General features: G+C 40.6%; 2 protein-coding genes, 1 long non-coding RNA gene and 1 pseudogene across 43 annotated transcripts in view; 1 reads left to right on the forward strand and 3 right to left on the reverse strand.

Annotated features, from left to right (window-relative positions):
* Positions 1–5,010: 5,010 nt before the first annotated feature.
* LOC105033986 (xyloglucan galactosyltransferase MUR3-like) lies at positions 5,011–6,424 on the reverse strand (annotated as a pseudogene).
* Positions 6,425–7,665: 1,241 nt separating this feature from the next.
* Positions 7,666–9,758, reverse strand: LOC105033978 (uncharacterized). Its single transcript, XR_830072.4, has 2 exons — positions 8,537–9,758; positions 7,666–8,351 (listed from the first exon to the last, which is right to left on the reverse strand). It is a non-coding gene; the product is annotated as an uncharacterized lncRNA (long non-coding RNA).
* Positions 9,759–9,761: 3 nt separating this feature from the next.
* Positions 9,762–13,832, forward strand: LOC105033979 (EIN3-binding F-box protein 1). The gene is made up of 2 exons (XM_010908978.4): positions 9,762–10,241; positions 11,116–13,832. Exons 1-2 carry the CDS (start codon positions 10,217–10,219, stop codon positions 13,077–13,079), a joined length of 1,989 nt encoding a protein of 662 aa, XP_010907280.1. The 5' UTR covers positions 9,762–10,216; the 3' UTR covers positions 13,080–13,832.
* A 1,914-nt stretch (positions 13,833–15,746) lies between these two features.
* Positions 15,747–21,301, reverse strand: part of LOC105033980 (CBL-interacting protein kinase 24) — a 160,102-nt gene continuing 154,547 nt past the window's right edge. For 40 of the 41 annotated variants that reach the window (XM_073255032.1, XM_073255024.1, XM_073255031.1 and 37 more), the window contains 3 exons: positions 17,075–17,131; positions 16,905–16,979; positions 15,747–16,160 (listed from right to left, as the gene is read on the reverse strand). In XM_073255032.1, the coding sequence (XP_073111133.1) occupies positions 16,080–16,160; positions 16,905–16,979; positions 17,075–17,131 (213 nt within the window). In that variant the 3' untranslated portion in view covers positions 15,747–16,079. Of the gene's footprint in view, positions 16,161–16,904; positions 16,980–17,074; positions 17,132–21,301 lie in introns of those variants that run through there. The other variant, XR_012140337.1, reaches the window with a different exon arrangement.

The raw sequence follows: 21,301 nt of genomic DNA on the forward strand, positions 1-21,301 counted from the left end.
AGATAATTGTGATCCAATTCGGATCATTTTTTTGAGATCTTTTTCTTTCAATGGAATGGAAACCAATTTTTCAACCGGTTCACTCCTCTTCTGATTTTCTCTTTGATCCAATTTGTTAACAGACAAAGAGTCTTCAGGTTTATTATTTTGGGTGGAGACAAGGAAGCAACATCGGACGAGTTGTTGATCTCCACGCATCTCTCTAACTCTATATCTTATCAAAAATCGGACTAACAAATGGTATGTCAAAACCACTGCTCTCAAAGCATTTAGTCCAGATCATCCGAGTATGGCATTGTAAGCCGATGGTACTCGAACCATCATGAACGTTATGAAAATAGTGCTCTGTTGTGGTTCGATCCCAGCAGTTAAAAGGAGAGAATTTTTTTTCTTCACTATGACAGCATCTCCTGTGAAGCCGACCAGTGGCATCGAGATTTTTCTGAGTCGGTCAGTCGACAGTCGCATTCGACAGAAAGTCGAATAAAATAAAATATCGGTTGAACTTTCATTATCTACAAGAATTCTTTTTATATCATAGTTTGCTATTATTGCCGAAACAACAACAGCATCGTCATAGAGAATCTGAATTCTCCAAACATCTTCTTTCGAAAAAGTTATTACATTGTCGAATCACCGTCGCTTTGCCGACTCATCTTCGAAAGTTGCCCTTTTATCCAGTTGTCTAAAGATCATGTTGATCACCCCTGTAGTCGGTTGATCATTTACAGCTTCTTCAGTTTGCAGTTGAGGTCATCGATCAGCAGGAGGTTGAGTCGGTGGATCTCTCCGATATTTTTTAAGGTAGCCTCATCGAATCAGAGCTTCTATCTCATTCCTGAGCTGGATGCATTGTTCGGTATCATGACCGTGATCATGATAGAACCAACAATACTTCTTCCGATCGTGGTTCCTCGGTAACACTTTCATTGGTAGGGGGTGTCGTAGATATTTTGCTCCTTCAATCTCCATAAGAATCCGCGCACGAGGAGCAGAAAGAGAAGTATAGGAGTCATACCTACCGTAACTCGGCCTTGGACTTCGTTGTCGGGGCGAAGCTCGCTTATTAGATGGTGGCCGACTTGATTCGACTGGAGCTTCTTCCTTCTTCTGTTTCTTCTTCTTCTGACTTTTGCCTTCCGTCTGGCGCCTGTCAGAAGCTCCTTCATCTGCGCGCATATATTTGTATGCACGCTCCAGAAGTTCGGCATAAGTCTGAGAAAGAGTTTTATGTAGAAAATATGTGAATCGAGATCTCCTCATATCTCTTTTCATGGCCAAGATAGTCATACTTTCATTGACATCTTTGACCTCAAGCATGGCCACATTAAAACGAGCCACGAAATCCCAAAGTGATTCAATCTCTCCTTGCTTGATCGAGAAGAGACTATCAGAAGTGTGTGGCGGCCTTCGACTGGTGCTGAAGTGAACCACGAAAGAATATTCTAGCTGTCCGAAAGAATATATGCTTTCCGACTGAAGCCCAAAGTACTAGGCTCAAGCAGCTTTCTGAAGAATTATCGAAAAGCCGATGCATAAGAGGATGTCGGTGGCCTTCTGAATCATCATGAGAGCCTTGTAGCTCTCAAGATGGTCGATCAAATTGGTAGATCCGTCGTATGGCTCCACCTGAGGCATCTTGAATCGAGATGGGATCGATTGGTCCAAGATATACCGAGAAAGTGATTGGGCGGTATGGAAGTCATAGTCATTGGAGGACTTCCGACCTTTCATTTGAAGCTAAGCAAGTTGACGATTGATCTCTTGAAATTTACGTTCATAATCATCGAATCGCCATTAGGAAACTCAAGGGGTTGAACCACCCGGCGAGTTAGAGGGGGAAGCAGACGGTGTTCGTAGTCGTTTTCCTTTCCTTACTTGATCCAATTAAGAAGGAGAGGGACGTCGTGAATGATGGATGACGCATCGAGAGTATCGCGAATGCCGCTGCTCATCCTGATGAGAGAACTGAGATGATCGCTTTGGTGAAAGAGATTGCCGTGGATGACGACGGCTGTGCCTAGATGGCACCGAATGCGCTACTGGTTGCTCTGCCGGCGACTGTGGTGGCTGGATCTACTGCTACTGGAGGCTTCTAACCGCCTCCGTAAGAATGTTCATTTGCTGCACGATTGCAGTAATCTGGACGTCCGTGGTGACCACGGGTCGCGGAGAACTGGGCTCTGCTATCGGAGGCAGAGGAGAAGACTCTTCTCGGTGGGAAGAGTGCATCACGATCCAGTTGCTGTTGACCGTTGAGCTCTGATTTTCATCATTACAAGTTATCTTTGTCCCCTACCTGACGTGCCAATCTGTCGTGGCCAACTCTCCATCGCCTGTCGTCAGAAATGAACACCTGCAAAACAGCGTCTGCACAGACCGAATTTGTGTCCGACGAAAACCTTCCGATGCTTAAGTCAGAGAGAGAAGTTGGTGAACAGTAGTTGAATGTAAACAGTAGCAGAGTTTTGGTCCAGAGTTGGCTTAGCAGTCCCATTTTTCTTACCCCTTTTTATAGATGTGGTTTTCGTAACCGTCGGACGTGGTCCCGTATTTTATGGTGCTAAATCATCGGGCCATAATCACGTAGTAGATCGTTAATTTCCACTGATTGCGCCGTGATATGCGTTCGGTAACCGTTCATGATGATTATGGTATTCTGAGTTGACTGATCGATCATATGTCGATAGAACCAACCATATGTCTATAGAATCCATGAGCAACTGTCGGCTAGTAGTTCTGTTATGCCGATGGTCTAAGTCGTCTGCTGTCGATTGGTAGTAGTCAAATCATTAGTCGTCATTAATCGGTCAGCTGGCAATAGGTCGGTGCGGTTCGTTTAATTGGTCGATGAAGAGTCGGAACCACATATTCAGCCGATATAGAGTCGGATTTGTATATCCGGTCGGTCGGCTGTTGTTGAGTCGGAGTCGGTAGTCGGTTGACTTGAGTTAGGGATTTTGAGTTATCCCAATAATATTAGATGTTATAAATGTAACTCATTATAATTTATCAGTATAAGATGTACCTTTGTAATTTCAGACTCTCTTTTTTTTTTTTTTTTTTGAGGTGAAATGGGAAGAAGCAAAGGCTTCTTAAGACCAAGCAAACAACATCCTGTACAGAGCATGCCCCCTTGAAACAAAGGATGTTTCAACATCCAGAGAGGGGTGCAAAAGATTTCAGGTCATTCAGTTTGAAGGTCAACCTCTGTTTTGAATCATTTATGTTCGTTGGACATCCGCAACGACTATGCACACAACATATATACAATAACAAGGAAACAAAATGAACATTAAACAGACTATCTGGAGAAGCTATGAAGCTCTAAATATTATTTTAACATAAAATTATTTGACAGGCATGTAAATGTGATTGCAGTTCAAACTCTTCCGGCAGATAAGGACATCAAAAAAAAAGGGGTCAGAGCCATGAATTGAATAATGCGATATGAGCATGTACATATTTAATGTCAATCCGTTTTTAATGCTAGGAGTAATGGGATATGAACTTCTACTATTTTGATACATAATCAAGAGACAACTTAAGTGTTTTAAATATTTAAGGCACAACTCTTCTACTCCAAATGTAAGGATTACCATGTGCTTTTTATTCTACCTTTTGATGAATGAAAATCAGAAGTCTTGATACATTAAACTAGAGTCGTAATTCTAGTAGACCAGCAGTTTGTAGCTCCCTCAAAAGCAAAAAGATGTTATACTTCACGTTGTGAAATTAAAAAAAGGAAAAAAAGAAAAGAAAGAAAGAAAGAGAACTTCAGACCAAAGTAAAACCAGAACTCCTTTCTGCATAGCTCACAGTATTAGAGGTTTGTATGATATTTATGTTACTACCAAAATCCGATCTGATAATCTGCAGGTGTGGAGAGTGCTGATCAATCTACGGTAGTAGAAGACGAAGCATCGACGCATCGATCTGCACAGAAAAAGATGGGTAAAGGTGGTCTAATGATATGAAGGTGTGGACGGTGCCGATCGTTCTCCTGTGGTGGAAGATGAAGCACCAATCTACAGACAAAAAGAAGGGTGCTATGAGAGGTCATCAGAGCTAATTTAGATCAGATAGAACTCTAGGAAATAGGAGATATGGAAAAGATAAAGGAGAAGAGAAAGTAGGGAGTTTGTTACTTGTGTTCATACATGGGATGTTGAGCCCCTTTATAGATGAGGAGTACTCCCAGACAAGTGAAGAATCAGTTGAAACTAAAAGAAAGAGAAAATAGCAACATCATAACAGAAGATGCTACAGTCCCTTGTCTAGCCCTTCCAACGTACATTAGCCGTGTATTAAAAATATACAGAATATTAAGAATATATATTATTCAAAATATTTTATAAAAAAAATTATACGAACACCTCCTCAAATTTATCTCAATTTTATTTACAACCTCTCAAGTTTAAAATGTCTCAATTAGATCCTTCAAATTATTGAAGTGTATCAATATACCTCTTCCATCCATTTAAATGATAACACTGTTATATTGCCCTTCGAAAAGATGAAAATGTCCATCCCTCCCTTCAAAATCTGTTACGATACCGACCCTTCCTATTTCAACATCCGTCGTTTTGTATCTCTTGTTTCCGACGATTGTTCTCCGACGAGATTCCAATGACGACCTCCATCCCACTCTCCATTTCGATCGAGCAGTGTCTCCTCCTTCGTGCACGAGCGTGACAGCCTCTTAAATACTTTATTTTCATCCTTATGTGAGCCATGAAATTAAGAGTGAGCCATCCAGAAAAGAGAAAAAATGGGGTACCAGCCTTTTCCTTCTAGATGCAAGGGATTGGAAGATGTTTGTTTCCAAATACCTTCTGTTTACCTACGAAGCAGCCTTATCTACATATATTTCACATAAATTAGTACTTCATCCTTGTCAAAAGAACCAAAGCAATATGTCCATCAACATGAATTCAGATCTCTCAGATAAGCCTAGGTCATCTGTGTTACCTTGGACACAAATGGCTGAATGATGTAACACGGTACCAAAGCAGATGGAGGTCACTAGATGAGGGGTGACAAGAATCAAATAATTCACATATAAACAAAGATAATACAATATCTCCTGTGTCTCCGATTGTTTTCCATTAGAAGGAAAAAAAGTCCTACAGTGAAGGCACACTTACAAAAAATTATCAATTATACTATTATGCACCCATGGAATTAGTACTGGTACTTAAAGCATATATCAGCCTTGGTATCTCCAATTTTGACCTAGGATCTGCATATATCAGACTTGGAATGAGATTTATGACCTCCTCTCTCATATCCTTCGCAACATCTGAAGGAATTTGCTTCAATCTTTCTTCAATGCTAATGTTCCTCTTACGAATATCATCTTCTGGGATGAAGACTAAATACTTCGAATAATTTCTTGGAAGATGCCAAGTGTATTGGGTATAAGCTGACCCCGGATGGAAGAAACAGGAATACAACCAGCTAGCATTGAGTCAAAAGCTGATCTCCTTGTATATGAATCCCCTTGAGGCTGCAAGCAGAACAAAGAGCTCTGGAACATCTGCATTATGCTGCTAGGAGGGTGGCACTTGCTCTCCCCAAAATCACATTCCAACAATTTACAAACCTTAGACTTTTTGCACTGGTTGATAATATGTCCTCTAATAGATTTTGGGTTATCAGGATGTGGTGCCCCTGCAAAGGAGAAAAGAAACTTTCGCTCCAACTTTCTCATTCGATCCTGCCAAACGAAAGCATCAGCATCCTTCGTCGGGTGGAAATAAGTAGGATATGATATCCCAAAATCATTTGCATTCCATGGGCGTGACTCCACGACCAGCATAAACATGTTTTTGGCAGCCGGTAAGAAGAGAAGCCCAAATCCATTAACTCTAACCATCAATCTCAACTAAAATCATAAATTTTGGGAATCCATTACAGCTAAGGAGAAGACAAGAGCATCTCTTGTATCAATATATAGAGCCCAAATCGTAATCCGGTGTTCAAAATAAAGACACGATGAATCACTCCAAAAATAGCATCAACCAAATCCCTAAATCATCATTCAGCATCCGAAAACTGGGCAACATAACAACAGAGCCCATATCCTACTTTGCTACCCTAAAATGAGTAAACAGCTGTAAAATCATGAGATACCCCCGTAAAACCTGAACAAGTCCTCAAATCACAGCTACCATAGAAAGAACTTAATCCTAACTGCAACGGTGGAAGCCTAGAGACATCAAAAATAGCAGAATTCGAAGGAAGAAATCGACCAGAAAACCAAAAAAAAGAAAAAAGAAAAACTTCTTGGATTGAATCAAGACGATAAATGAACTAAAAATCAGATCTTGAGAATGAAAAGAAGGGGAAGAAGAGATCAGTGAGAGAGTGGGAGAGTGTATACTTAGAGAGCACGAGAGAGGAATCGACGCCGAGCTCTCTGTGCTGGACAATTCAGCCAATTTGATAGCCAAATTGAAATCAAGGATAATTTTATTATTTTAAAAAAATAAAATATCATATGAGCGTCGTATGATAGCATTCCGTTAACGAAGATAGACAGAAGTGCTATATTGATACACTTCGATAATTTGGAGAGCTTAATTGAGACGTTTTAAACTTAAGGAGTTACAAGTAAAATTGAAATAAATTTGAAGGGTGTCCGTATAATTTTTTTATTTTATAATTGCTATGGCATGATTCTTTGGGATTGGGAGGATCACGATATTAGGAATGTACATTGCCATGATTTTTTTGGGATTAGGAGAATCATGGTATTAGGAATATACATTACCATGGCATGATTTTTTGAGATTGAGAGGATCACGTGACTGATATCATAATCTCTCAATTTTTTGTCTGATTTTCTCTTCTTCACCTCTATATATGGATGTACGTATCACAGTAAAATATAGTAAAGAAATGTTTTTCACTTGCGTTTCTCCTTTCTCCACTCATTCCTTCATCTCTTGGGCATTTCTTTATACTGAGGATTTAGGCTAGAGATGGCTACAGACAACTGCTTTGTTTGAGCAGCAAGTCAACATGAATTGTATTGCCTGCAAGCCATTCTCTGGGTTGATTCCTTCTGCGAGGAATATGAGCTGCTATATGTGTCAAGATCGTTTGCTTCCATGCAAGAACATCCTGCAGTAATGGGTTGTTCATCCATGTGCACATAAGGAGGGCTTGTTAATCCAAGACAAAGTGGGTAAAGTTGGATTTTGGATTAGTAACGTGAACGAGTGACTCACGTTCCAACAGTTTGGTTGAAGAAGAGTCCTATATTCATTCCAATCCTAGAAAAAATGAGAATTACCCTAATCCCTCAAAATACAATCTGTACTTTCCTTTAATATCCAAATTCCATCCCAATTCTAATTTTGATCGTGAACCTATCGCATCGAAGGGTATGGCTATTTCGATTCTTATTACAATCTATTATGATACCGACTCTGGGCTATTCTGATCATGTACCAAATGCACCATTTTTTTTTTTTACCTTATTTCTTGCATATAGATTTAGGGGGACAAAGGAGAGACTTGCATGTTAAAACGATATTTGTATATGCAATGTTTTGTAGACTACTCGTGGACACCAAAAACGGATGGAGCCGGTGAGAGACTAATCCTATTTGACTGAACAAACTCATCCTTCATCCAATCAAGACCACTAAACAAAGCTACCAAACAATTGCTGGTATCACAGTGTTTCATTATGAGGTGCAAAGACCATGCTATCGTTGCCAGTGGGCTGTACATATCAAAAGGTCATCTTTGCTGATGTACATACATGCATGTGCGTCATAAAACGATAATAATAATAAAAAAAACACGAGGGAGACGTACATCGACATTTTTTAAAAAAAATTGTTTGGTAAACAACATCGCCATTCAAATACTGTACATTAAACAACATCGCCAGCAACGCAACGCAAGGCAGTCCCTGTTGCGCAATGAACCGCGTGTAAAGGTAGACCCGCTCTCGCTCTCCAATTGCTCCAGTTTTCCACCATGCGGACGGACTGGTCGTCTAGCGCAGTCTTATTATAACAAACGAAATGGTGACCTACCATCTCCCTCGCCAACTTTGAATTCTTTGAACCTGGAAGTCAAGTCGGGAGCCCAGGTTCATCCCCTCTGGGCCCTGGCCATAGAAAAATAAAATTGTTTCTTTTACCCTTACTTATCGGATGACTCTGAAGAGACTTTCACTTCTACTTGATGAAGCAGGACGAGATGAGAACCGTGAGTCCTGCAACCGCCAGTAGGACTCTTGAGATCCACCTGCTCCCCCAGATGAAAGAGGCCACGTTACTCATTAGGGGACGCCAATAGCAAAACCGGATTCCGAAACAGCTGAGTGGGATCTGATCCGGTAAATAAAAAAATAAAAAAAATTATAAAAATATCCTTCAACTTTAATTCAATTTATTTATATTTTTTATATTTTAAAAATATCAAACTAATCCTTCTAATTATCGATATATTTTAATATAATCCAACGATCTATCTCTATTAACAAAAATTTATAAAATATCAAAAATATCCTTACCTTAATCTTCTTTCTCTTCCTCCTTTTTCCTTTTTCCTCTCCGATTGATCTCCTCCATCATCACCAGTATTCCTCTTTCTCCCTTCTCCCTTCTCCCTTCTCCTCTCCTTTCTCCTTCTCTCCTTCCTTCTTATCCATTTCTCCTCTCTCCTCCTCTCTTTTTCCTTTTTCTCCCTTCTTTCTCCTTTCCTTTCTCCATCTCCTCCCCTTCATCCCCATCCACTTCTCATTCTCATCCTCCTCCTCCAAACCACTCGTAGATCATTCCTCTCCACCTTCGTCTCTTCTTGCCTTCTCCATCTTCTTTCTTCCATTTTCTTCTCCTCCTTGTCCTCCTCCTCCATCTCATTTCTTGCCAGTAGCCCTTCTTCCTTCTTTTCCTTCCTCCTCATCTTCTTTCTTCTCCTTATCCTCATTTTTTTCTAAGCTAACTCACGGTCCCATCCTTTTATATAGCCCCTCTCTACATCCACCTCTTCTCATCAGTAAAATATCTTTTCCTCTCTTCTTTCTTCTTACTCATTTCTCCTTTTTTTATGGTGGCTTCCTCTATCTCTTTTCCTTCTTTCTTATCTATTTTGCCTTCTCATTTTTCTCCTCCTCCAAATCGTTAATAAACCATTGCCTTCACGATGGCCCTTTCCACTTCTATCTTTCTCGTTGATAACTCATTCTTCTCCCTTTTCTTCCTCTCCATTTTTTTTTTTTTCTTGTTCTTTTTTTCCTCTAACTCATTTCTCATCAGGGACCTCCTCCCACTTTCTTCATCTATTTCTTTTTTTCATTTTCTTCCCATCTCAAATTCATTTATGAGTAAAAAATATTTTAGTTTATTAAAAAATTAATATTATTTATTGATAAAATAAATAATTAAATCAAAATATATTGGTAATTAAAAAAATAATTTGATATTTTTTAAATATAAAAATATAAATTAAATTAAATTAAAATTTATATTAATTTTTTAAAAAAATAATGAGAGAAACGGGGCCAGAAAGTAACTGACTGGGGTGGGGGTGGGGTGGTGTAAAACAGAATATCTAGTGGCTTCGCAACGGGGGGACGAACCAGCCGGATGGATGATGGGGGATAGGAAAAGAACGCGGGTTAGGTGGTGCGCGAGAGTGCAAGGGGAGGAATCGGTCGTTTCGGGACAGATGCAATGCACCTGGCGATTACGTGGTGACGATTATTTATACTCATCCCACACCGTTCGGGCCGTTCTTCGCACTCTCTCTCTCTCCCTCTGGTCGGTACCGCTATTTACATACACAACATCATTCTCTCTCTCTTCTTCTCCGCCCCAGAGATCCAATCCGTCCATCCCCTCCTCCCAACCTGTCGCCATCTCGAGCTCACGTCATCCCATCGATCCACCCCCCCTCCCGCTTTTGATAAAAAAAAAAAAAGAAAGCTGAAGGGGGAGAGCCAGTAGACCATCAAACCTTTTCCTCCTCCTCCTCGCTCGTGTTTTTCTCTTTTGGTTTTTGCCCTACTTATCCCATCGGAGTAGGGTTTCTTGGATGAGAGCGGGAATTATTGCCGTGGGATGCATTCAGCGGCCGAAGGATTGGCCGATCCTGTTGTAGCGGTGTCCTTCCTCCTGATCTTCCTTTTTCTTGTTGATCTTTTCTTGTTTTCGTCGGTGGTTGGTTCCGGCTCCTCCCCGGGGGTACAGCGATGCCGGCGCTCGTCAACTATGGAGGTATTCCTGGGATCTTCCCTTCCTTCTCTCTCTTTCTTGATGGGGCCTTGGATCCGGAACTAGATCTGTTTCTCTGCTTGATCTGAGGCCTTCAAAAGAGTTTTGTATTTGACAATCAACCCCTCTTTTTCTTTCCCTTTCTCTGTTTTTTTTTTTTTTTTTTGTTCTTTGTCTTTTTTGGGTTTCAAGATCGATGGGTCGATCTGTTTCTGCTCTGCGACTTCGTTGTTTTTCTCTTTGCACTTGGTTTAGGCGGTGCTTGCGGTATTCCTCTGGATCGATTTTAGGGTTTTGATTTAAGATTTTTCTATAATGGTTTTCTTGCGTCTTTGGTGGAGATCGGCATGGGATTTTCGAGATTCTGTTTTTGATTTAAGATTGTTCTTGTGATGATTTAGTTGTTTTCTTGCCTTTGGTGCAGATCGGGTGGGGCTTTTCGAGATTCTTTGACGATTCTGGACGTAGATCGATTATTGTTTTCCTTATGCGGTTTTGTAGATCTGCAATTTATAGATCTAGTGTTCGTGGCTTTGATTATTAACTTTCAAACGTGCCACTCCGTTCTTCTTCAGGAGCTGTATTTTTCAAGTAGAGAATCACATAAAATTGTAGGTTTAGGTCTTTCTTCCTCTGTGATGGATCTATAATTTTTTTTCTTCTTCTTCTTCTTCTTCTTTGATCTTTTTCTTTCTTTTTTTTGGGCTTTTTTTTTTTTTTGTGGGGTGGGGGGGTGATCTATGCCAATGAATTTAGGGTTTTCATCATCATCTTCCTCCTTCCAGCTGTTCTGTTATTTAAAGCCCGGTTGCAAACGTTAGAGGTACACGGATATTCATGAAACTCACCTTTTTTTTCTCCTTTTTCTGATTCTCAGGAACTGATGATCTCTGCTCTGTGGGACCTCTCATTTCGAACCTCATGGATTCGAGCCGCCTCTTGTCTCTCACTCCTAACGTTGATGTCTTCTGCCCGCCTCGCAAGAGGTCACGGGTCACTGCTCCTTTCATCTTTAAAGGAGGAGAGAAGCAGGGCGCTGAGAAGCAAAAGCAGCAGTCCTGCTCCATCGATGTTCTTCCTGACGAGTGCCTCTTTGAGATCCTCCGGCGGTTGCCAGGAAATAAGGAGAGGAGCAACTCTGCTTGTGTATCCAAGCGTTGGCTTATGCTCTTGAGCACCATCCGGGCTTCTGAGATGGCTGCTCACAAGAATAATTGCACCAGCGGCTGTGAGACCTTGAAGAAACCTTTGCCAGATCTGAACAGTGCTATGAGTACGGACGAGGAAGAGGAATTCGAGAGCACTGGCTATCTTACTCGGAAGTTAAAAGCAAAGGATGCCACAGATGTTAGACTTGCTGCTATAGCTGTTGGTACTGGTGGCCATGGTGGGCTGGGTAAGCTTTACATTGAAGGAAGCAATGCAACGCGTCCGCTCACTGATATTGGACTGTCTGCTGTGGCCCGTGGTTGCCCTTCCCTACGGGTTCTGTCAATGTGGAATGTTCCCTTCATCAGTGACATCGGCCTATCCGAGATTGCAAGTGGGTGCCCTACGCTGGAAAAGCTTGACCTCTGCCAGTGTCCTTTAATCTCAGATAAGGGTTTGATAGCTGTTGCTCAGAAGTGTCCCAACTTGACATCTCTGATGGTAGAATCTTGCTTGAGCATAGGCAATGAAGGCCTGCAGGCTATTGGTCGCTGCTGCCCAAAGTTGAAGTCTATTGTTATTAAGGACTGCCCACGTATTGGTGACCAAGGAGTTGCAAGCCTGGTCTCTGCAGCTTCATCTTTTCTAGCCAGGATTAGGCTTGAGAATGTGAATATCAGTGATGTGTCTCTTGCTGTCATTGGGCACTATGGGAAGGCTGTTGCTGATCTAGCACTTACTGGCCTCCAGTCAGTAAGTGAGAGGGGTTTCTGGGTCATGGGCAATGCTTTTGGCCTGCAGAACTTGAAGTCTATCATGATCAACTCTTGCCGTGGGGTTACTGATCTGGGCCTTGAGGCCATTGCAAAGGGTTGCCCAAATCTAAAGCAGCTGTGCCTCCGCAGGTGTTGCTATCTGTCAGATGCTGGCCTGAAAGCTTTTGCCGTAACAGCTAGGGCACTGGAGAATCTGCATCTGGAGGAGTGTAACCGGATCAGTCTAATTGGTGTTCTTGGCTGTCTTCTGAACTGCAATGAAAAATTCAGGGCACTATCCTTGGTGAAATGCTTGGGGATCAAGGATATAAGTTTCTGCACAGCCCCACTCCCCTCATGCTTGTCTCTTCGATCCTTGACCATCCGTGACTGCCCTGGTTTCACTGGTGCTAGCTTAGCAGTGGTTGGGAAGATCTGCCCACAATTGCAGCATGTAGATTTGAGCGGCCTAGTTGGTGCGACTGATGCAGGCCTTCTGCCTCTGATTGAAAGTTCAGAGGTGGGACTAGTTACAGTCAATTTGAGTGGCTGTGTTGATCTGACAGATGCTGTTGTCACTGCACTGGTGAAGGCACATGGAAGTACTCTCCAGATGCTTAATCTTGAAGGCTGTAAGAAGGTTACTGATAAGAGCCTCTTATTGATTGCAGACAGTTGCTCTTTTCTTGATGATCTTGACATGTCGAGGTGCATGATTGGTGATTATGGTATTGCAGTCCTGGCGTCTGCAAGTCAGCTTAAGATGCGAGTCCTCTCTCTCGCTGGCTGCTCTAATCTGACCCAAAAGATTGTGCCGTTCTTGGGCAACATGGGCAGATCCTTGGTGGGGCTGAACCTCCAAAACTGTAAGCTGATCAGTACTCAAGAGATTGGAGCACTCGAGGAGAAGCTGTGGTGGTGTGATATCTTTTACTAGAAGATCGGAGAGAGGGGTGCAGGAGATTCTTTGGTCGGTCCATTGATGGGAGTCTCCAGCACCAGATGACAGATAAAAACAGCAGTAGCATCAGCAGTTTTAAATTTCCAGTTGGTTTTTGGCTCGTGTCATAGGCAGTGGGCTTTCTTCTTTGTCGCAGGACTTGGTTGTTTTTCAGGGACCTTTGGCCAGTCTTACTTTTTTGCAGATTCTCCTCTTTTAGAGGGGAAGCCTGTTTCAGAGTGTTTGGCTGCCGCTGATTGGCTAGCTTTCCTCTATCCTGGTCTTGGTTCTTGAGATCACAACTTATGCCTAGTCCTGGTTCATAGTGGTCTTTTTGAATCAGTGCTTGTTTATGTCATTTCTAGGTGTCTTTTTTTAAGCGGGTCCTGGTTATGTATCGCTGAGGCAGCTGCATCTGTCGCTGCTCGTGTTTTAGCCAAGCCTCATTGGTAGTTGAAGCTCGTGTCTGAAGTTTCAATCAGGTCTTGTAGGTGTTGTTCCAGTTTGGACTCGTGTCCTCTGAGTCGGATCTGTTTGGTTCTATTAGTGTTGGTCTCGTCTGGTTGCTTTTGCACAGTTCTGTTTGGTTGCCTGAGATTTATGGGGCTTTGGTTATGGCAGCACATACTTGGAGCGTGCCATGACAGCCTTGTTTGGTTGTTTTTTCCACCAAGCCCTACTTTTGCAGGCTGATGGCTGAGGACTGTAATCTTTGCAACCTTTCTTATAATGAGTAATTCTTATGTTAAATGTCCAGTGTTTAATGCTTTCAGAGACTGGTTTGGAAGTTTATGTTTTCTGTTCCAGCTTTTATGAATGTGAAGTCTTCTGCTCTTGCATCCGGTTTGGAATAACTTTCAGGACGGCTGGGGCCTTTAGCACTGCACTGTGTTATTCTGGTTTACATTGGGAGACTTTGAAAGAATGATTGTAATGTTGGTCGCTGCTAATAGTGGCATGAAAGTTTGGTAAAATTCTGGTTCTTTCATGGGACATAAGGAAAAGTTTTGTTCATTTCATGAACTCATGAACTCAAGCAACTTACGTTGTAGTCTTATATGATAAGTTGGGATGATGATGCGTTCTCTTCTTTCCAACCTCGAGAGGGCTGGTCTTGGACCTTGGTGCTACGGTATGTTGTGACGTGCAGGCGATCTCGTGCTACGGTATGTTGTGACGTGCAGGCTATCTTGTGTTTTTGAAGTCTCAGTGACAGTAAGGATTCTTTTATGTCTTGATTGGAACGTGCTAGAACCCAACTTGTTAGGCTTTTTAACCACTTTTCATGGGGGTTATGCCAAGTAGGGAATTAGCTTCTTTTGTTGATATTGCCCCTTTTAGTCCCTCCTTTCTGCTACGCGCCTCAAAAAGAGGCCCAGACAGACCCAGAGGGCATAGCAGCTTCCTCCAAAGATTGCCCACCCAGAGGGCATAGAGGCTTCCTCCAAAGCTTGCCCACCCATATGATCGTGGGGGTCGTTCTCGTCGTTTTTTTTTTGGATAATTCTCTCTATTGAGGAGTGAGTCATTTTTCTAATCAGAATAAATTGATCCTCGGATGAGGAGATGACTTGCCGCTTCAACATGTATTAACAACCCCTCTAGTGAAAGAAGAGCATGGAGGGCAGAAGACCCGGAGTAGCCTGAGGAGAGAGTTGAATCAAGTCCTTGGATGGCGAACGACCTCAAGCTCAAACATTAACCGACCAAATCACCGACGAACCTCAACATAGAGATCTAAATCTTCTTCTGAAAAAATACAATACCGCTTTGAAGAGCTGACTCAACCAACAGTATACAACTAGCTAGCCTTGATAAACAACGGTGACTGATCTATGAGTACAATACTGAATTGAAGAGCTGACTCGATCAATAACATACAACTGGCTGACCTCAATAAATGATGATAATTGATCTGTTTAATAAATAAATAAGATGAAACATATGTATCCAACAATCCATTTCTTCCAATTACACGCACATGGACTCAACCGCCATATGTAGTCTTTACAGAAAATATGCGTAATTCTCATCCCCATCATATGCACGTAAGTGATGCTTGATTATCTCTAATAGGTGCAGAAGTTCCGAAACCATTGCAAAGCTCAGTCAAAACAGGCAGCTACTCTACCTCCATATAAAGTCAAAGGAGATCCTTTTTGGTAAGGAGAGGAAAGGAGATCCTTACGTAAAATAATTCTATCCTAAAAAGAGAGCCAAAACTCTATCACTATCTCCCATCCAATTATTTACTAAAACTTCAATTAATTTAAACATCGAAGGATCTCATTGAAAAATCTCTAATAAATGAACTTTTTTATAAATTCTTATGAAGAAGAAGCTCTTTAATAAAGATCTTCTCTATATTGATAGTAGATCGACTTCCTTTTGAGCAGACTATCAGAGCTCAGCCACCTCAACATCCAATGAGGTTCGGCAACACTGCTACCCTTCAGGCCAGGAATGTCTTGAAAATCATAGTGATTGATAATGCACCCTCAATTCAATTGCAACAGCCGTACTGATAATGCACACATCAATCTCATATATCCACGGCAAGCATCAAACATTGTAAAATGGCTATTGTTTGTCAGAACAAAATCTAATCATGTTTGTCAAAAGAGAGAATCTAATCATGTTTGTCAAAAGAGAACAGAAAAGATCTTCAACAAACTTCACTACTAGTGATCTCATGGATTATCATGTATCTACATATTGCAACTCCATACAGAATCCATTGTTTGCACATAATAATGGCCAACAACACTAACACGGCATTTCAAGGAAGCCTTTTGAGTGATGCTTTACACAAATACACTGAAATACCTCAAACTGGTTTGATATATGGTTGGCAGTGGCAACAATAGCTGGCCCCTGTCATGTTAATCCTCAAATGCTTATGCGCTGAGCTCTACAAACAATAATTACATTTGCAACAAATCTCAGAGTTGATCGGCATGTTGTCTCTCTCAAAAATAAATCAGCAATTTGTTTGTCCTAGGAAGTGAAAGATTTAGCAGCTGCTTCTGCCGGTCTCCAGATGATATGCTCCAGCTTACCACATAAGATCTTGTAGAACTAAATAAGCAATAACCTTGTTAGCATGTGATGCTTACATTATCTTCTATTTAGCAAGCTGCTGTTAGTAATTAGAAGTTAACCAATCAAGATGCAGTTAGATATGGAGCACAACTCGGTCAAAAAGTTCCGTAAAAGGATATAGCAGGGTCTTGCTAACAGTTACTAACCCTTTTTTCTTCAAGGGAGGGAGACCCACCCATTATTTTAAGTTACCCACATTCAAACCGGGAACCTTGGCTTGTTAGGTGGAACAGTATCTGTGACAACTGGGGAAAACAAGTTAACAACCAGTTTAAATTCTAATTGTCTAGTCACCACCCACAAATAGGTACAATATTCATAGCTTAAGATAGTTTGTAGGTACACCAAAAACCAAATATATTAAAGGGCTTTTCTGCATGCAGTACCCTCCTTTTTCTTTTATTGCATACAACATCTCCACTTTATCATATTTGCACCCAATACAAATAACAATCAACCATTCCCCAATAGCCCCCTGCGTTAAGTTTTTCTTAACTGGAAAATAAATAGTTGCTACTTAAGGTAGAATTATTGTATGCATTGCCTAAAGACTTCAGTTCTTGAAAGTTTTGTAATATTTTGACAATTCTTCTTAGTTTTGGTATCTTCACCAGTCTTTTAGAAGATCATTAACATAGATGAGATAAGACCAGCAAATTGGTACTGCAACAGGGCTCCAAAAAGAAACAGCATTCAGAAGCCCAAGAAGCATATACAAACCTTGTGATATTCGAGTGTATCACCAGCAACCTTCCGAACATCAACCATGAAAAGGGAAGGGGCAACTTCAAAAACCTGGCAATAATCAATTTTGAGCAAAGGAAAATGTTTGCAGGATCAAAGTTGTTTCACATGGCTGGACAAGTTGAAGAATAGAAAGACAAAATTACCTCCAGTACAACAGTAAATTGGCCCATCTTATTTGAGGACACTCCTTCAAGCCTCATCTGCAACCACCCAAAAAAAAAAAAGGACATCGATGAGCAACAGAGAATCTAGCTACCACATGGTTAAACAAAATATCATATTACTTGAAATACTCACCTAACACCAAAGCTAGATGATATATATACAAGTTGATTAAACTTGATTATAAATTTAAAAAACAATTTCAGTTTTTGTTGAAGAATATGGTTGATTTGCTAATATAGTGCTTCTTATGGTACAAGGATGGTTTATTGGTTGATCAAGATTCTAAAGGTTTTTCCAAGATACAGACACAAATGGTCTTTGCAATATCTCAGCAGACATAATGCATCATTCTTAGATCTTGAAAGACTAACATAATATAATGTGTTTCTATGCCATATACACCTTTGACTTCAGATATTGCAGAAAGAAAGTAGAATCCTTAGTTCAAGAATCATCATAAATACTAATGCTTGTGTCTTGCACAAAGGCAAAGTTCACAGATCAATATATGGGACCTTTTGACAGCATGCAAAATTATTGGTTTATGATGACCCCATTAAGGAGCATGTCCCGGATTCAAGTTGTAGCCTTGCGGGGTCAAAAAGGAGAAAAGAGACAAGGAAGCTTTGCACGAAAGTAGTGAAAAGGCATTTCATTAAACTTATAAAACTTTTGGGAATTTGGCATGGGCAGGATTCTTACGCATTTTAGGACAATAAAACGAATCTCTAGACCAAACAATCTGAGGAACTGATGTAGGACAATAGCAGCTAGGGTTGTTTATGTGCGACAGTCGACCTAGAAGGATTAGGGTTTTGACAAAAGGATTAGGGTTTTATTTGAAGTGTCTTTATTTTCCTTTTCAAGGGCCAATAATGGATGGCATGTTAGATGTATGCCTTAAAAGCCACATTGGCTGACACATGTACACATTCTAGAGATATAATTTTATAATTGAAATTTTGAAATTAATAAATTTGCATTATTTTTCATTCATATTGTGTTTAAATTGTGTCCATGAATCGTGCGACAAATTAACGGATGATGACACATATTCTCAAGAGTTAAAAATTTGAGACACGTGTCATTAGTGGTTAATTCCTGAATGCTCTCGATCGATGGATCATCACGGGGATGGTGAATAATCCGGATAGATCAGTGCATGGATCGCTTTCCTTCGTGGATAGACGAGTCTCGAGTCAACAATATAGAGATACTGGAGCGAGAGTGCAGATGCTTGATAGAGATCAAGGATACTGAAAATGAGCAATACGAGAAATCACTTGGATGACTGCCCACTCATCAGTGACTTACTCGATGTTGCAGTTGTGTAGATAGTTTTTTGACCTACGGTGCCTCGGCTATTCACAGTGGGGTTGCTGTAGTTTGACTGCACAATCACTTGATTATTTAGCCATTCGGAACCTTACGGCGTATGTTGGCTGTGGTAAGTCCATTATAGGAATAGGATGTGCATCAAGATGAGATATGTCGATCCTGACAGACAGACAGAGATCCTATGTAGTTCGTGAGACAGTTTTAAAATCCATGGCTATGGTCAGTAAATAATGGAAAAGAGTTTTCATAAGATTTCACATGGACTCGAGTCGATTGAATCTGACATATGACAAACGAACGGATTTGATGAGTTATTCTTGATTTACGTCTTGTTGGGACGCACGACAGAAGAATCGAACTATACGACAGCTGCACCTAGAGGTTCAATATTTCATTATTCTGGATTGCCACTATATACTGCTAGGTGTCATTGGTGGATCGTGAGACTCGTCGAATGCCGTCTTGATGATCGATGACCCTTGATGGGCAGAATTGGAATCATTCCAATCCATCGAAAGGAGTTTCGATGATATTGTAATGAAGATCACAGTATATCTCACTACCAGACAGAATAGAACCTATCGGATCATACAAAAAAGATCTTTATCCAATCAGATGGTTGATTAGCGATTATGAATCGCTATTGGATTTAATCATCAATATGACTGATGATTAATTCAGTGCAAGAGTTGTAATAAAACAATTTGCTAAGAGTTAGTGAGTTGGAGAATTAATTAGCAATTGAATTGCTAATTCGCTTAATTTGATTAAGCAATTGGACTGAAATCAAGTCTAACTGAATTGGATTCAATTTGGTTTGATTTGAATTTAATTTGATCAAGCCTAATTGGATTATGAGATAACCCAATTGCAAGAGAGACCAATTCCTTATTTGATTAGGACTTGATTGCATCTAGATCCTAATTAGATTGGAATTTAATTGGATTCCTATTTAGACTAGGATTCCCCTTTGGGTGTAACCAATTCCTAAATTAATTAGGGTTTGATTAAAGCAACAAGAGAGCCCAAATTGATTGGGACTCTCTCTCTTCTTTGCGCCATCAAATGCGCCACGCTACCCCTTCTCACGCATGTGCCTCTTTGTTTTTTTGTGAAACCCATGACCCAATACCCCTTTGCGTGAGTTATCTCACGCATAAAAAAGGAGGCGTCCAAGCCCCATGCTGCCCCTTCTCACGCAAGCGCCCCTTTGTTTTTCCGTGAAACCCACGCCCCAATACCCCTTTGCGTGAGCTATCTCATGCACAAGAAAGGAGGCATCCAAGAGTTGGACGCCCCCTCACAAGCCTAATCAAGATAAGTTTTCCACCTTATCTTAAATTCTTTGGATGCCGCCTTTAAAATATGGTTTTGGCATGAGATTAAGGGGGCTCTTCAACGTGAAAATCGAAAGAGATTGGGCATGAGAAAGCTTTTAGCCATGGGTTCTTTTGCGTGAAAAACAAGAGGCGCATATCCTTTGGGCATCTTCTTTCTCTTGTGTGTGGGGTTTTTAAGAAGAAAAAATAGAGAGAAAGGGCTTTTCTATTTTCCTTCTTCCTCTTCCTCCTCTGGTTCACCATTCATCTCTGAGAAGGTCTGAGAGAAAACGACAGAGAAAATCAGCATCAATCATCAGGAAACGACTTCTACAAGGGAGCTAGCACCCCGATGAAGTCACAAGCCTCTGATCGGATCGAAGGCTTCATGTGGATATCCGTAGAGGCCGGATGTATGTGCGGCTCTACAGGAACCTCATTGAATTACCACAATCATCAGATTGCTGTGAAAAACTACCCGCACAAAGATATGAAGATTGGATCTCCGGATTTTTAATTTTTATTTAAATCTGATTTTTCAGCATCTTAAAATGCATGTGATCAATCCTGTTTGCCCGTAGATTAGATCTATTTAATGCATATTAGATAGATTAAAGTGTTTAATCTAGATCAAAAAAAATTTTCGCTGCATGTTCTGATTTCTGCATGCATATTCCCGGATGTGTGACATCCCTCGTGGCAAGCATTCCAGTAGTCTTAAGGGAACAAATAAGAGCAAAATAAACTGATTATAGATCCAAGTATAATCAGATCAAAGATCAGTTATCAACTGTATAAAATAAGTCATTAGAATATGGAATAATAGGGAAAATAGAAGAGCAATAGAATAAAGAAGAACCAAAAGAAAGATGAAAATGATGAAACAAAGTGAGCATAAAAGAAGGGGAGGGATGATAGCCTAATCTTGGTTGCTTTTCTTTCTTTCAATCAAATAATCCAAGAAAATCCACCTCTCATAAGACAGGATTACAACCTTTATACAGACTGAGTCTAACAACATTAAATCTTGACCCTTGAACTCAAAATAAAATCTATGCATCAATTAAAATATAAGGAGTAAAAAATCTAAAAGAAACAAAAGCCCCTAATAAGTTCCTTCTACAATACCATGAATAGTTGTTCCTGCTACAGTACCATGAACAGTACATGGAACTGTAATGCTGCAACAACTTGGCATTAAGACTTTTTAGACATTTTACAAAATAATGACTGGTTGGATCTTTTAAACCACTACCGAATCATTCACTTCCGCCGCATGTGTCTCGTCCTCAAGATGGTACAGATGTCTTTGCAAAGATTGATCCACCAATCACCAAAATTTGATTATGCAAACCCATATTAAATTTTCTCACAACCACATAGCCAATTGGTTGTTCTAATGCTCATCAATTGGCAACCAACAAGCTATAAATCATGCATTCGTTTGTGATGTTTCACATATACAGCAAATCATCAAGGAATGGATTTTCATATTGCTTGAGCTTGGTCATAGACCCTTAAGTGATGACATGATCTTGCCACAAGTTC

This window comes from Elaeis guineensis, chromosome 3 (genome assembly GCF_000442705.2).
Source record: "Elaeis guineensis isolate ETL-2024a chromosome 3, EG11, whole genome shotgun sequence".
Lineage (NCBI taxonomy): Eukaryota > Viridiplantae > Streptophyta > Magnoliopsida > Arecales > Arecaceae > Elaeis > Elaeis guineensis.

Bases quoted from the DNA above. Each gene is read 5' to 3' on its own strand.
- LOC105033979 (XM_010908978.4), top strand. From the start codon at position 10,217: ATGCCGGCGCTCGTCAACTATGGAG. The intron at 10,242-11,115 runs GTATTCCTGGGA...TCTGATTCTCAG, and splicing joins GGCGCTCGTCAACTATGGAG to GAACTGATGATCTCTGCTCT.